The sequence below is a fragment of the Sycon ciliatum genome, chromosome 8, assembly GCF_964019385.1.
Source record: "Sycon ciliatum chromosome 8, ocSycCili1.1, whole genome shotgun sequence".
Lineage (NCBI taxonomy): Eukaryota > Metazoa > Porifera > Calcarea > Leucosolenida > Sycettidae > Sycon > Sycon ciliatum.
Genome location: NC_088650.1, coordinates 23,788,710 through 23,805,309, shown reverse-complemented (window position 1 = coordinate 23,805,309; position 16,600 = coordinate 23,788,710). Strand labels below are relative to the sequence as shown.

General features: G+C 49.3%; 3 protein-coding genes across 10 annotated transcripts in view; 1 reads left to right on the top strand and 2 right to left on the bottom strand.

Annotated features, from left to right (window-relative positions):
• The window catches only part of LOC135822415 (sushi, von Willebrand factor type A, EGF and pentraxin domain-containing protein 1-like), a 20,171-nt gene extending 11,771 nt beyond the window's left edge, over positions 1-8,400 (top strand). For 4 of the 6 annotated variants that reach the window (XM_065335184.1, XM_065335182.1, XM_065335185.1 and 1 more), the window contains 5 exons: positions 868-1,041; positions 2,114-2,263; positions 5,038-5,214; positions 5,460-5,534; positions 8,156-8,400. In XM_065335184.1, coding sequence (XP_065191256.1) covers positions 972-1,041; positions 2,114-2,263; positions 5,038-5,214; positions 5,460-5,534; positions 8,156-8,388 — 705 coding nt within the window. In that variant the 5' untranslated portion in view covers positions 868-971 and the 3' untranslated portion in view covers positions 8,389-8,400. Of the gene's footprint in view, positions 1-867; positions 1,042-2,113; positions 2,264-5,037; positions 5,215-5,459; positions 5,535-6,946; positions 7,148-8,155 lie in introns of those variants that run through there. The other 2 variants (XR_010554482.1, XM_065335186.1) reach the window with 2 other exon arrangements.
• Positions 1-16,600, bottom strand: part of LOC135822417 (uncharacterized) — a 173,901-nt gene that overhangs the window by 54,486 nt on the left and 102,815 nt on the right. The gene's annotated exons all lie outside the window — the stretch shown is intronic.
• LOC135822414 (uncharacterized) overlaps positions 10,967-16,600 on the bottom strand; it is a 140,092-nt gene continuing 134,458 nt past the window's right edge. For all 3 annotated transcript variants that reach the window (XR_010554481.1, XR_010554480.1, XM_065335179.1), the window contains exons 3-4: positions 12,540-12,594; positions 10,967-11,780 (exon numbers count right to left, since the gene is read on the bottom strand). Coding sequence is in view for 1 of the 3 variants with exons in the window: in XM_065335179.1 (XP_065191251.1) it covers positions 11,751-11,780; positions 12,540-12,594 (85 nt within the window). In the remaining 2 variants the exon portion in view is untranslated. The remainder of the gene's footprint in view (positions 11,781-12,539; positions 12,595-16,600) is intronic.

Below are 16,600 nucleotides of genomic sequence, written 5' to 3'. Positions count from 1 at the left end.
AAGGTGGATGCCCCCGGCCCTTCGTACACGGTTAACAACAGCAGTGACTTCCTTGATGTCAGTCATTCGGAAGACTAACGGGTTCGTGTACGATAACGATTTGTTTCCGCAAATCCAAGGGACTGCCATGGGTTTGCCTGCAGCAGATGTCTATGCCGACATTGTTATGCTGTATTTGGAGAATCGGTACATTTTGCCGATCTTAGAGGGGGAGGGTTTAGAGGTTCAGGTTTATAGACGCTTTATCAGTGACATTTTTGTTTCATTGCATGGTTGCGAAGGTCAAGTTCAGCGCGCTTTAGACAGGATTAATACGTGTTCGGCCCTCGAGTTTGCGCATGAACTGGCACATGATGGCATTGATTTCCTGGACACCACAGTTTTCCGTAGTAAGGGATACATGGCGGTGAAGCCTCATTTCAAGGTCACCAATCGTTTCCTGTATCTGCTTGCCGGTAGTAACCACCCCCGTAGTATGGGTAAAGGTGTGATCACTGGGGAGTTGATCCGTATCCGTCGGTCTTCGACCCTTGACCACCACTACGAAGCTGCTGCCGAGCAGGCGAAGCAGACTTTCCGGGCCCGTGTATACAAGAGCTCCATCTTTCATCTTTCAGACCGTGCACCAGGCATGCAAGGCCGGCACAGCTGGGGTGGCTGGGGCGGCCTCAGCCGCCCCACTTTTTTGGCCGTTTTTTGTTCTTGTTTTTTTAGCACACTGCAACAAAGCGCGATGATCGCAGCTCAGCTCAAACGTGGCAAATAATGAAGAATCCTTGTGTATCAAGGTCAAGGTGTGTGTGTGTGTGTGTGTGTGTGCGTGTGTGTGTACGTGCGTGTGTGTGTACGTGCCTGTGACGTGTACAGCCGGTGTGTGCACACCGCTAGCTAAACCGACCAACGGCTACTCCCAGGGCACAAACTATTCTGCTGGAGGCAGCGTCGTCTTCGGCTGAAATTCCGGATACAACATGCAGGGAAGCATTGTGCGCATCTGCCAGATTGACGGTTCCTGGAGTGGGGCAGCTGCCTCATGTAATCGTAAGTTGAATTTCAAGAGAGCCAATATATCCCTCTTGTGTAGAGAAGCTTCAGGCTTGTAGGAAGGCAGATTCTGGTGGCGTTGATCTTTCCTATTTACAGAGCATGTAATAGTCTGGGTGTTACCTGCCACTTTTCATCATCACAAATGATGATCGTGCTTATCACAGGACCCAGGACCAGTCGGGCATCTCAGCCTGAGTCCTTAGGATATATGTTATACTTGTAGGTGTATGGTTAGGGTGTTTCACCGGGTAGAGACGACGGTTTCAAATAGGACACAGGTTGCAAACCGGAACGGACTCAATATTCACTTTCTCTCTTGGTATTTTGATTAGAAAACATATGTCACAGTGAGACTACGATGTGTTATACTCCGAGCCAAAATTTCATGGCTCTGCGATGACCAGACGCGCCATACCAAGCAGGTGAGTTTTTGACGTGTTGCTTCGCACTGCGACTTGAGTTTTACGACTTTCGAAAAATCAACTTCTTGTCGCAGGTAAACAGCGGCTCGCCTCTTGCCAATAAAGCACCGCATACCAATCAAAACTAATGGAAGCACACACAAGGCTTTTTGTACTCTGTACTGGCCGTCGTGGAGCGATAGCAATTACCTAATTTCAGACCCAGAGTGAATTTGACGTGCACTCTAAAACGTGTCCGGTTTGGAGCCACCTCTGATTTGAACTTTTTTGAAGCGAAAAATTGGGCAACTTGGAGGCAATGGGTCAACACAAAGGAGTGGCTCAGTTCGATTGACTCTGGCCCCAGAGCAAACTTCAACGTGCCAGTTTCCTTCCACAAACATATTTCGAGTGAAAAATCAACGCTGATGATCGGTTTGGGTCTATACAAATTTGGATGTCAAGGCGTTCCGGTATCGAACCGTCTACTCTACCAGAACACTGAGTTGTTGGCATAAGCCGGTAACTTTTGTCGAGCCTGTTTTAGGCTACGACCTCCTCCAAATATGCTAATATCTCTTGACTGTACAAAAGATGTGCCGAGCAGACACTTTCTTCATCTCTTGACTGCTTTGTGTGTTGTGTGTATGGGTACGTGTATCCAGCCATTCAACTGCAGTGCCAGTCTGGCTACCCGCCCTGCCTGCGTTCCAGTGGCTGTATCCTGCCATCACAGCGCTGCGACGGTGTTTGGTACGACTGTGCTGATGGCTCTGATGCACAGTACTGCCCAGGCAAGGTCACACCAGCTCCAGGTAAGCACCAGCAGCAGCACTGATAGTAGTACCATGACTTCTATTATTATTACAGGGTGCGACAGAGCTCTCGGCCATTGAAGAAAATGTTGAGTCACCTCCACCACCACACTGCGCTCTTTAGCCGACTAGACCCTCCTGCACACAACCATCACCATTGCGAGGACACTTCCGTAGACGATATTGATAAACTCCTTCAGACAGCTGTTTCGCTAATACATAGCTCATCAGTGAAGGTAGATATTGAATGATTAAAAATATAGACCAAACTGCTATTATATAGGGGGTTTCCACATACAAAACTGGCATAGCTGAGGTGATAACGCGGGAAAAGGAAAGTGTGAAGTACTGTTGACGCGCATTGGACATGCATGCAGCGTCGGATATTCAGCGCGGAAAATCAATCACTATTCAATGCAGAAATAACGTGCCAGAATCAGAGTACTATGTAGCTAGTAGTGAGAGTCTGTGTACTAGTATTGCAGTTGTCCGAGCGCCATGAAGGCCTGCGAACGCACCTCACGACCCGCCGACGTCGACAGCCACAGCAGCCCCTGGGGCATGACACTGTACTGCTCGCCCGTCGCGCCAAGACGCTTGGCAGTCACTAGGCTTCATGCCACCGATGTTGTCCGCAAGCTACCTTGTTATCTGCCCATCACCCACTGCCGCTGACACGCTGGGAGGCCCCGCGGCATTCGCCCAGTATATCGTCGTCAGAGCTGTGTCGACGGTACAATAACGCTGGTAGAAACAAACAGTTGGTCGTATGGTATTGCGTCCTCCGGATTGTCCCTTGACTCGTCTTGTCCCTCTTCTTGCTCTGACGCTAATGACTTCTATTACAAGCAAAATGTGGAGCTACTGTTGACCGCTATTCACTGCTGTATTTATTTTATTACTTTGCATGGCCATGTTGAGGCAGTCTTCGCATCAATTTCCTTTACACAATGCGTGTACTACAATGTATTCAAAACCAACGTCTGTGCCACGCACACATACGCAAACGTTTTAGGGATGAAACGAGTATATCGAATACTCGAGCGCTTGCTCGAAAATTCGAAAGGAGTGAGGACTCGCTTCGCAAAATACTCAAAGTATCTTATGCACAGTGTACTGTATGCTTGTACATCAAGCACGTCTGTTACTCTGACCAGTACTGATAACCCATGCAAGTGTGAAATTATTACTTGTCCCTACTTACCAACAAAAGACGTAGTTCAGACTATTTCCTGCACTAGGCTGCATGCAAGACTACATGTGTATCAGGTGTAATACGTTCAGTGTTACGAGAGTGTGTGCAGTACATTGTTTTATGTTGTCAGTAAAATACTCGTACTCGCTCGAATATTCAGGTTTTTACAGTGCCGTTTCCATGGTTGTAGCCAATGAGCGACGTTCCCGCGGTGGCCTTGATGAGCCGATAAAGGCCCGTACGCTGTCAGCCTAGCTCTACAGTCAGGGGTCTGCGTCAGTTTTCTGTTGCCATCTCAGTTCATCTCAGGACCTTGCCGTCCTTGGCTTTGGAGGAGAGTAGAGTAAGTACAGTCATGTACATGGTTGAAACCAGGTCTACAATCATGTAGATTGGGCATGCCTGTAGACATGACCTCATGCTCAGTTCTGTTCATTGATGTAATAAACATACAAGTACTATGATGTAAGGTAGCAAAGGTGGCTACATGTAGTAAGCAATCCAGTATTCTACAAGCTAATGGCGATGTTGACAACAGGTTTGTACGCGTGTCAGTAAAGGAGTGACAAAACTAAACAGCTACAACCTGAAAACAATTCAAAACATTCTTCTTCTTCGAGGCCAAGGGAAAAATGGCAAGAGATCTGGCCACCACGTCCCCGACCTGCTTATATACAGTCTACGAGTACGGGCATCAAAGGACGACTTAACCTGAGGAGTAAATAATTGGAAAAAATGGCAAGAGATCCGTCCACCACGTCCCCGACCTCCACCCCTAGGTGGTGTCGCGCTTATATACAGTTCGCAAGTGAAACCTGACCATGAATCAAGGCCAAGGGCGCAGGCCAAGGCGCGTAGCGCCGAGGCCTGCGCCCGCGGCCGTACGCATGAGCTTTGGCAATTCTGCAACTACTTCTTCTAAAAAGCGATAGATCCAGCCACCACGTCCCCGACCTCCACCCCTAGGTGGTATCGCGCTTATATACAGTTTCAAAGAATGCCAGTGAAAACATGACCATGACTCCGATGAGCGTACGGCCAGGCAGGCCCGGGCGCTGGCCAAGGCGCGTACGAGGCCTTCATGTACTGATGTAAGCGAAAATTGATAAGATCATCGCGTGTCAGCATTGGAGTGATAGTGTAGCCACCACGTCCCCGACTAACCTACTTGTTCTTGAGCATTGAGCAAAGAAAAAAGGCAACAGGTCTAGCCACCACGTCCCCAACCTCCACCCCTATGTGGTATCGCGATTATAGTTATACCGTCTACGCGGCTCAAAGGATGTAAGTGGAAACCTGAAACACGATCATAGAGTTCTGGCAGGACTTTCCGCCTTCATCAAGGCCTCGTGCGCACGGCCGCGGGCGCAGGCCTCGGCGCTACGCACCTTGGCCTGCACCCTTGGCCGTATGCACTCGGCCTTGATTCAGCCATAAAGTCCTGCCAGAACTCTATGATTGTCTACCTCGCTCGTTTTTTCAAAGAGTACTCGAGTCCTCAATTTTGGCACTCGTTTCACCCCTAGGCCAAACATGCATGCACTGAATGCCTGTGCTTCTGTGCTCTGTGCTTGTGCAGGTCAAACCGACTGCCAGGTCCTGTCACCACCGGCACTGGGCTCAATGACCGTGAACGGCTTGATGTTCAGCAACACGACCACGTTTGTGTGCACATCTCCCTATGTCCTTATGGGCTCGGCCGTGCGTACTTGTGAAATCAACGGCCAGTGGAGCGGTGTGCAGCCAACTTGCGTCCGTAAGTACATGCACCAATGCTCGACTGGCTTGTATTATGCATTCCCGTTCATCACACCGCTCATACTGTCAAATGCTGCCTCTTCTCATTCACAATGGCATGGGTCACAGTAGATAGGCCTGGTGCAGGTATTGCCAGTTCCTTGCTTGCTGCAGTACAGTATGACATATTAACTTAGTTGGTAAGCAGTGCATGTGTGCATGGCAAGTGTTAATTTTGTCCATTGCTTCCCAACCCATGTGTAGTGACGACTGCTGCTCTGAGTGCGGCCAGTGACGAGCTAGTCAAGGACTCCGTCTCAGAACGCATGACACAAACGTGTAAGCCTAGTATTGCTGCATAATTAAGAGCAATTTCTCCTACTGCTGACTGCTGAAAATGTTGTGTCCTTCACAACTAGTCTCTTTGTTCTAAGAAGTCTGCCTCTTTCATCGATTCGTGTTTACCTAGCTGCGTTACGCTATTAGTAGCCTATTACCTGTTGTGCAATGGGGCTGGCCTAAAAGCTGCTCGCTCAACAGTTGTGTTGCATGGCATAGAGGGAGAGACGGCAAGCCGCCTCGGCATATTTGCGGATAGAGCTTTTATTAGAAAGGAAAAGGACATATGGATACGAGTTAAGAGTAACTGTCCACCACTGTAACTAGCTACTACAGTAAAAAAATGCAACAACTAGGCACAAAACTGACAGAGTGCTGAGACATTCGACGACCTGACTCCTAGCTTCAACACATCTCCGTAGCGCTAACCAACAGCCTTCCAACTTGGAAGGTTCAAGGTTAAAAGGAGAGACCAAAGAGGGGAAGGTAAGCGCAACGAAAATGAGCACAAGCTAGTAGTTGAAGCTACAGTCCCACAAGAACAAGAAATGTTGATTGTTACTGGACGATGACGAAACCAGTATTACCTTTCCCTCTTTGGTCTCTCCTTAACACTACGGAGATGTGTTGAAGCCAGGAGTCGGATCGTCAAATGTTTTAGTGCCTGGTTGTTGCACTTTCTGACTGTATTTAGTATATAGTGACAGTTACTCTACACTCATATCCATACGTCCTTTTCCTTTCTACATTAATTTTATTATTGCCATATTGGCTCAACATCCGAGTTTCAAAGAGCTTTTAGTGGGGGTCGATTGGTTGAGAGACTAACCTCCTCTCCCCTGACTCACTTGTGAGGTCTGCATTCGCCACTAAGGTTAACAGGCATAGTGGTGGCCTGCGGATGCGAAGGCTAGTTTGTGTGTTTCTGAACATTCAAGCGATGCCGACGCGGATCCCGCGAATATTATTATTATTTAGTGGACGACTTAATCCATTTTCGGCAATACATTTTCGGCAATACTTACAATGATCCAATCAGTCATATTGTAGATCAGGCTATGCTGTGGGCAAGTATACTACTGGCCTTGTATGGCTTATTGTTTGCCAGCGAGTATTTAGCATCATCTACTAGTATTCACTCGTTTGACAGCCAAAGAGTATTTGTGTGGGAGGCTGGGAGTCTCGCACCTGACTTGGTCACGTTGCGCCTGAAGGTCACTAAGACGCGGCCAAATACGGTGGAGCCGTCGCAGTTCCATCTACTGTCGACGAAACATGCCCGGTATTGGCTATTCCGGTACATGACAGCCCATGCCTGTAGCACCAAGCCTGTGTTCACTTTTGCCAAAGGGATCCACCTTACTCGGCCTTATTTAAATAAGGTACTCTGTCACGCTCTCAACTGTTATCAGGTTAGCTCCCGCTCCATGCCCATTGTTGGAGCGACAGTCCTGGAATCCAGAGTTGCAAGTGAGGTGGTGATACGGCAAGCAGACGGTGGCAAAGTACGGCTTAAAAGCTCTACATCTGGCAAGTGGCCGGCATACCACCCCAATGGACATCGGAACAGTACACGTAGAGTAGCATCTCTACGTGACAGGGTATGAGCGCAAGTGAGTTCTTATGCTCTACTAATGTGCATTGATTCTGTGACTATACCCCCTTCATTCTTTTGGCTCTGTATGTTGAAGTCAAGTCAAGCCCGATAAACATACTGCCCGAAATAAGTACCGGTACGATGCGCACATGCAGCACGTAGCATGTACGCCGACATGAAAATGACTTCCCCACTACACACAAGTCAAGTCCGAAAGTTAGTTCGTGCCCGAAAGTCAGTACCGGCCCGAAAGTTAGTACGGGTGTGGTCACTAAATTCGAAAGTAAATACGTACTTATTTACGGACTTTTACGGTAGTTGGTGTACAGATCTCATCACATGTGCCTTAGGTGGGATTTGCTATTGTCACTGTAAAATTCAGCCCTAACAAACAGTGTGATGGATGAATTTGACTCCAGGTATCTGCTTTTGGGAATGCCATGTATGCATGTCTGGCGTGCTGCTGCTATACTGTTGTGGCAGCAGCATTTTGGTGCGATGGACTGTTCTTGTAACGGTGTACCTACCCATTTGCTGTTGCCGCATGCCGTGTTTTGTCAGTTGTGCCTGTTTGAAGGTGCCAGGCCAGCTTGTGTTGGTGCGTTCCCGTTAAGTTGCCAGGGCACCATATTTGTAACGGCGTTCCCGTTTTGCTGTTGTGGGGCTGTGTTTGTATCGGTGTGTTCCCGTTGAAGTTGACGGGGCACCACGTTAGTGGATTGTGCCTGTTTGAAGTTGCCAGGCCAATCCTGTAACGCACACCCGTTTGCTGATAATTGGGGACATGTTTGTCCATTTTGCTCGAGATTCACATGGCTGCGCCAGTTGCCTTGTGCGTATTAGACTGTTATCTGGCACTAGTCTTGATCTGTTTTATTCAGATTCAGATCAGCTATTGTTCCTATACGAGAAAATCTGTGGGTGCACATCCAATTCATTTTCAGATTTGCGTGCTTCTCCTGCAACGGGCGTTTACATGGTGCATGGTGTGTGGGCGTATGTGTGGTGTGTTCATGCTGTACAGGCCAGTATTGCCAAGCACTGGGGACCTTTGGCAATCTGAAGAATGTTTTGTCCGAGAATCGATCCTTGGATCTGTGGCGTTGCAGTTGTGGTGCTCCCGACCCTCTTGCGCGATGGCCGCGGAGACTTGGCGAAAAGGTTCGAGACATACGGCATCTCAATATCTTCCACCACAATCAGTACATCAGCACCACCATCGAGTGTAGCGACATCAGCAATAGAAGACGCACATGATATCATTCACCCTTACGGCCTTAGCGAAGACCCGGGAATACCTGAGAAGATGTTAGCCGCAACTTTACTGGAAAAGTCGTCGGTGACAACGGCACTCCATATTTTAGCTGCATGCAGTTAGGTCTCTCAACAAGTGTACCCAAAGTTTTCAAGCTAATACACAAGCAAATTCACTAGGGGCCGAGTATATTTTCCTACACCTCTCCCTGTTTGTTGTTGTTATTTCTGCATTCAAATTGTTTGTGTACCTGTACATGTATTACAGTAGAGCCACGCATCCACGGCTGTTGTTTCCAAGGGGTCAGGCTCGTCAGTTATACAAAACCTTTCAGCAATCTGGCCTTAGGCTTAGTTCCTTGACTTCTTGTACCACTTTCTTAGATGCACATCCCACTGGACAGTGAGCAATACGTGTGTAGCAGAATCTGTATTCCAGAAAAGCAGAGACTTGAGTCTATTGACACTGCGTTTCTTTTTAAAACGTTATTGGCTGTGGTGTTCCTAGAGGTATACACGTACATTCCTGGGTCCCACGTTCTGTGACGCTCGACTGTATTCGTGGTGCCTCAACAACTTTTAATTTTGTGCACTCGGGAAAACCTGCCTGAGGCTGTGAGGCTGCAGAGTGTTGGCTGTGTTTTGCTTTAAAAAAACCATCAGGTCTCCCCAGATTTTCTAGTCTGGCCCTGAATTTTGCCACTCTTCGGTTTCAAAACCTAGTGTGGTGGAAAGCCTAGCAGTGTTGTGTGTGTGCATGTGTGTATTTTGTACAGTGCTGGCCAGAGAAATCCAACCTCGATAATAAAGTAGCGCCGCGTTCGAGAGCACAGACCGGTCCAGTATGTTTACTACTAGGGCTGCGTAGCGCCCGGTGCAATTTTATTCATAAGGTTGGATTTCTTTGGCCAGCACTGTAGTTAGAAGTAGGTCCTCTAAGGTCCTCTGTTTGTGCGCAATTGTGGTCACAGTGGCAGTAGTGGGTGAGGGGTAGACTCAGTTACTACGAAGATGGTGTATACATGATGGTGTATACAGTCATGTAGTTGAATGTTACTTCGGGCTTAGACCCAGAGTTCTTGCAATGATGACCCCGGGTTTATGTACATGTATCATTCAGCTACCGTTGTCATAATGGCACTAGTTGATAGAACACCTGTATAAGTACAGGCTGTATATCTAGCATTTTCCAAAATAGCACTCCGTACTTCGAGGCTGCAGCCGTTTTGCATGCAACGTTGTATGTGTTGATCGGTTGACAGCATATGACAAAGCCGAGGACACACTAGTGTATCAGGAGCACTGTTTTTTAACACAGTGCGTCCCCCGCCTTGTCATGTTATTATTTATCAAACAAGGCTTACCTATACCAACATTATACATGTAGGGCTGTGCATGCTTTCAAAATTCTTCCTTGTTGAAGTAGAATACCGTGCTTGTGGGGGCTTTAGTAGTTCCTTTGCCAGATGTTCTATGCGTATCTCAATGACTTATCAGTTTCAGCACTCGGGCAAGGCACATTCGGGCCTACACATGTAGCCTTGAATTCTGGCTTGGAGGCATTATTTATCTATTTTCATGGCTGCTAGGTTCATCCTTAGTTAAAGGGGAAGTTAAGGCAAAAATTAAAATTTCACCAGTTGTAGTCTTCGGGGTGCTGAGTCGAATGGTCTTGGTCCGAGAAAGCTGAGACGCTCCCTTCCTACTCGAATCCCAATCGAACTCGCGCACTTCCACCGAAACTGGGTGACTGCGTCCTACTAGATGGGGATTTGTATGCAAAATGTATGCAAAATGTCACTAAAAGCGCCATTTCGTTCTTATAAAAGCACGGATGACCGCGATTGGCCCATATGTTGTAGTCTTTTGGACGCTGAGTCGACTGGTTTTGGTCCGAAAAGGCTGCGATGCAGCGTTCCTCCTTTATTCCCAATTGAACATGGTTGAACAAGCGGTCACGTGCTCCTGGGTGCCCAAATCACCTGGTCACCACGCCAGTAGGCGACAACTTTCACACCAAGGTTCAACTCGAGTGACAGGACTGCACCCAAAAAAGGTCAAACAGGCTAGTAAGTTGTACCCTGCAGGCACGGTGACCAGGTGACTGGTGTACGCAGGAGCACGTGACCGCTTGTTCAACCATGTTCGATTGGGAATAAAGGAGGAACGCTGCATCGCAGCCTTTTCGGACCACAACCAATCGACTCAGCGTCCAAAAGACTACAACATATGGGCCAATCGCGGTCATCCATGCTTTTATAAGAACGAAATGGCGCTTTTAGTGACATTTTGCATACAAATCCCCATCTAGTAGGGCGCAGTCACCCAGTTTCGGTGGAAGTGCGCGAGTTCGATTGGGATTCAAGTAGGAAGGGAGCGTCTCAGCTTCCTCGGACCACGACCATTCGACTCAGCACCCCGAAGACTACAACTGGTGAAATTTTAATTTTTGCCTTAACTTCCCCTTTAAGAGTTATTTCTCCGTGATTCGCTGATGAGTCCACAAAGGACGAAACAGCTAGACAGTACTAGTGCTGTCCCCAGATCGTGTATTCTAAATCCATAATACTGACGCTCAATCTCCAGACAGCTGTTTCAGCCTTTTTAGGTCCCATCAGTGGAGCTCAGAGCGGGAGGTTAAACAAATGGCAATACGGTCTATATGAAATGAACAAAAAAGCAATTTGAAAATGGCTCAAAGCATCAAAGTCAGCGAGCTATCTGCAAGACATGCACAAAGAGAGCTTTGCACGAAGGCAGACACATATTACATATACCTTTGACACTAACCAAAAAGAGTGCTCAATCAAGTCAACGCAAGGCAGCGTAATGCGGTGATCGAGTCTATAAAAAGCTATAGTGACATGTAGCCAGGCCCCCAGCACAATAAGCTGACTTGCATCATGCTAAAATCGTTCACACAAATCTCTTATAATAATTATTATATAGATTGCAGGATAGGGTGGTTGCACCAGGAAGTGCTGTCTCTGCGATAGTGGGACCAGCCAAGATTGCAGTACAGTCGTCCACCATCAATCCAGCACTTCATTGGCCCACGCCCTCGATACACCAGCATGATTTCCGGAGTTATTACCATTCATTGACACATGCCCCCCCCCCCCAGTTCTTCGGCACCTGACCCGAGTTCTATTTGGGCCACACTACTTTGTAGCAGTCATACTATAGTACTAGAACTGGATGCACGTGATATCCACTGGAGCTGGCGCTGGCCATGAGCTGACCCACCGCCGTGCCTCCCAGTGTCAATTTTGCTTATGTGATCCTACCACAATCTGGAACATTATCAGTACTCGCCTCTGTTGACTTGCCAGCATCAAGCATGTATTCTCCTGCAGGTGCATCTTTCACCTCCTTCTAATGCGCGAGCACATTTTCTGTGGAGATTCAACGACACATACACCAGAAAATACAGAACGGAACAGTGGCTGCCAATGCGACACAAGTACCACATAGACCTAAAAACTCATAAGTACCCTGGGAGTTAGATGCATTTACGGGCAGTATGCCAGGATTTGCGCAGCTAATTTAAAATCAGATTAGCAATGCTGTGTGCTACCTAGGCGGCATCTTGGACTCAAAAACCAACCGATTGTGGTCCAACCCAACCGACAGCGTTGTCAGTGGGTTCCGATTGGCAGGTGTTGGATGGACGTATGATCCATGCGTCCCCACAAGCAATGAGAAGTTAACAATGCCACTAAGGATATAATATCGCGGACAGCAGTACAATGAAACTGGGCCATTCATTATCAGCAATATCAGGGGTAAATCCCATCCGATAAGACGTACAGCTCGTGTATGGCGGACTTTACAGCAGGTCCCGACATAGCTTGCCCCGTGCCCTTTACCACTCCTGGGCCAAAACTGTTGTACAATATTCGAGAGGGTCTAGCCTAGTGAGTGTGAACAGAACCTGGCAAACCATATCTCCAAGTGATTCACATGTTGGTATATTCTCCGTTATCATACATCAATTCCGAGCAATTTGACACCCGAATATTCTCGCACCACTACTGCTGAAGTATTGACCACAAACCATGTTCCATTTGACTTACAAACGGAACTTCCAAAAGGCATGAGAGCACTGGAATCTGTAAAGACGCTCGCATTAATTTATTAGCCACCATACATACCTTTCGGGAAGTCGTGTTGGAAGCAGAATGCTCGGAGAGCAGAGCTGAGTGAGATCTGCATACAGTAACACAGCGACAATGAATCACATGAACAGAAGGAAGCAGTCGTATCCGTACACATCTGAATATGCGCTTATGAGAGGAAAATCCGTGCGACAAAAGAGGACTGTGTTATGCAGGTGTATGTCTTACCCGGGTACGTACTAAGTGAGTTCCACCGTACGTATATAATTGTATTGCAATTGAATCACTTGACTGACTGGAGCCAAAAATATCAATTGGCACTTACTCCGGTTACCCGAATGTTTCGGTACCACTATCATTAGGTTTGTTGCAATCGAACCAAGTCATAGTTGAGTCATTTTCAATGCGTTAGGTGTTACCTGACGTGCCCACTGCATCAGCCGCTATGTCATATTCCACCAGGCATGCACCAAACCAGGCGCAATGCGCACACTGATGATGGTGGTTGTCACACAACGAGCAGTAGTAAAAGTGAAAGGACTTTTTGCATGTGATTTTGTTGTAACTTGTGCCAGTCGAATTGTCTCAGTGTAGCTAGTTTATCGTTAGCTTACTAGTTTGTTTATACAAAAGAGAAAGACCAAGGAACTACAAGTTACGCTATACTGTCCACTAACACCACCAGTTACTAAACAATCAGCTCATGCGATAGCATTGCACGACACAGCTCTAGCACATCTTGGATGCGCACTCCAACAGCCTTGTGGACGACGACCGTCACTGGAGAATCGGTCCGTCGCTCCACCAGCCCGGCGGCACAGTGGACAGTGCCTTGGGGGTGTCAGGCATGGATCGGGCTGATAAGGACGTGGTGGAGACGGAAATGATGTTTGCAAGGAAGAGTGATGATATGCGTATGTGCTCTCGGCCAGTTGTTGAAGCAACAGTCCGGCAGTGGAAAGTCGGCAAGGTTAAAATAAGTGACCAACTGGGTGAAAGTACACCAAATGTGGCCCATCTCTTGAATGGTGCGGACCACGGCAAGGACCTGAAGTTGAAGGTCGTCAATGGCAACACCGCATGGTCGACGTCAATGGGAACATCAAGCCATCAAGTTGGTGGAACTATGGAATGTTCGTCGCAGGCTGCAGCGACAGGGTAACGTGCTCAGGGAAGAGTACAGCGCTGATGATCAGCTGTGTCTTGCACGCAGTCGTGTGTTGATCGTGGCGTGCAGAACAACAGAGTCAGTTGCGGTATTCGTACATTTGTCTGTTTAGGATTGTGATCCCCAGGAAGTCCTTTGGTGAGGAGTGATGTCACGCAACGAGCAGTAGTCAAAGTGAAAGGACTTCTTGCAAGTGATTTTGTTGTAATTTTGTAAGGTGTGGTGGCAGAACTTTCAGCTGGTAGAGGGTGATGGGCTGGCGGTGTGACAACAATTACGGGCTTGACGAACGACATAATTATGGCGAGTCGATCTTTGGCCAGTTGCTGAGTTGGAGATCGTCACCGTAGACCCAGAGATCTGGTCCACGGTCCAGGGGTTGGGATCCCACTGTGGTGAGAGCTTCTGTGCCTGCTCATTGCGACCAGGAGTGAGGATGGGGGCGTTTGACCGGCGGGTGGCATTGGCAGCGTCGCACTGGGATTGGCGGAATTGCTGGTCACGGTGGGCAGCTGAAGGCAAGTCTGGTGCGGCTGCCGTAATGCAGGGTATGCTGTCGCGGATGGGGCGACCAAACATGAGTGTTGCCGGTGCCTCGTGAGTGGCAGGGTGTGGCGTGGTGCGGTACGCTAGGAGCCATTGGTCTAATGCAACATTGATGTCTTCGCCAGCTAGTTTGGCAGTTCGCAGAACTTTGCCAACGGTACGGTTAAGGCACACGACTGCTCCGTTTGCTTGTGGCCACAAAGGAGGGGTGTGGCGGTGCTGGATAGCGTGTTGCGCGAGGAAATCAGCAAAAGCCGAAGAACGGAACTGAGGACTGTTGTCCGAGACTAGCTCTTCGGGCAAGCCGAACATGGATAATGTAGAGCGCAGAGCTTTAACAACACCGGCCGTAGTGGGTGTCGTGCTGAACACGTTGATGACCGGGTAGCGAGTCAACTGGTCGATAGTGGCAAGCAGGTGCTGACCGTTTGGCATGGGTCCATACAAATCGACGAAGACTCGTTGCCACGGCTTGGTGGACGGTGGTGTGGGCACGGACTCCCGGACGTAGCGGTGTCGTTGAGAGAGTTGCTTGGCACGGAATACATTGCCGGCAGAGTGCTTCGGCTTCAGTAGCCATGTTGGGCCACCAAACCTTGCTGTTGAGCCGTTGCTTGGTGCGGACAATATCTTGGTGGCCCGCATGTGTAAGCTGCAGGGTAAGCCGTTGTAGGGCCGTGGGAATGACGAGACGGTCGTTGCGGAGTAGTAGACCGTCACTCTCAGACAGTTCATGGCGGAGGGCAAAGTTAGGGCGGACCGTGGTGTGGTTGGAATCCCAGCGGCCAGATTGCAGAGAGGAAAGGATGGCTTGCAGCGTGGTGTCTGCGGTGGTGGCGTCCGCAATCTCCTTCAGAGCCAACGCATTCGGCTTAGCTGCTGTAGCTAGGGCATGTATGTACGCAGTGTCTTCCTGTGCGCCGATGTTTGGCAAGTCGGAATGAGGCTGCGGATTGCGACTGACGACGTTGGCCGGGTTTTCTGGGCCAGGCTTGTACTGGAGCTGGAAGCTGAGATCCTGCAGGCGGAGGACCATGCGCTCAATTCGTGGCGGAGGTCTCGATCCGACGGCCATGAGTTGCAGGAGCGGCTTGTGGTCGGTGACAACGGTGAACTGTGGATCACCTTGTCAAGTAGTGGTGAAAGCGAAGGCAGCCAAACTTGACACCCAATGCTTCCCGTTCAGTTTGAGAATATTGCTGCTCGACGCCGGAGAGTGCACGGCTGGCGAATGCTACAGGTGCATCATGGCCGTTGTCTTGGCGTTGACACAGGATTGCGCCGAGGCCGGTGGGCGATGCGTCGACATACAGTGATGTGTATCGCTTGCGGTCAAAGTATTGCAGCATGCAGTCTTCGGCGATGGCCTTCTTCAGTGCATCAAATGATCGCTGCTCAACATCAGTTCAACGCCAAACAGTACCTTTCTAAGTGAGAGCAGGGAGTGGCGTGGTGAGATCGGCCATGTTACGAATGTAACGGCGGAGGAAGTTGTTGAGACCCAGGAAACTCTGTATGTCGCTGACGCAAGATGGCGTAGAGAATGTAGCCACAGACTGCTGGTGGCTGGGAGAGGCGCGGATGCCCTTGTCGGAGTAGACGCTAGCCATGAACTTGAGCCGAGGCTTGATGATGTGACATTCGTGACATTTGGCTCGGTTGAGTGTAACGTTGTGATCTTGGAGCCGCTGGAGGCAGGCGGCGAGTCGTCGGTTGTGCTCTTCGACGCTCTTACCAAAGTTGAAGATGTTGTCGTGGACGTTTTTCACACCGTCGAGGCCAGCGAGCCATGGCGTCCAGTGTGCGCTGTAGGATCTCGGATGCGGACGATACGCCCACGGGCAGACGTTTACAGTGCAAAACTGCGTAGCGACATGACTCAGGGTGGCCTGGCTCTCCACAGCGGTAGCAGAGCGATGTGTTGGATTCCCGCTGGCCTGGAGCGCGAGTGGCGACTGGGGCAGGTGGCTGGTGGTACGAGTTTGCAGCTGGATGTGGCGAAGACTGCATCGGTCGACGCGACGGAGTTGAAACAGTAGCAGGAGGCGGCTGTGTCCTTTTGTAGAACAGGGGCTGATGACGGAGGGCATTGATCGAGTCTTGTGTGCGCCGGAACGCCGCCGTCTGTTCCACTGACGCTTCAAATGCTCTGGCGGCCTTGAGCGCCTTGGCGAGATCAAGGGACGCAGTCTCCAGCAGTTTTCTGCGGAGTGGATCGGACGTGCATCCTGCCACAATTTGATCACAGAGAGCCACGTTCATCTGGGCATCGTCGGCGAAGCTGCAGGTCGTTGCCGATGCCAGCAAACGAGTATAAAACGTGTCTAACGTTTCGCCAGGCTGCTGGGTGACCTGCCGGAAGTGGAAGCGGGCCATGCTGGGG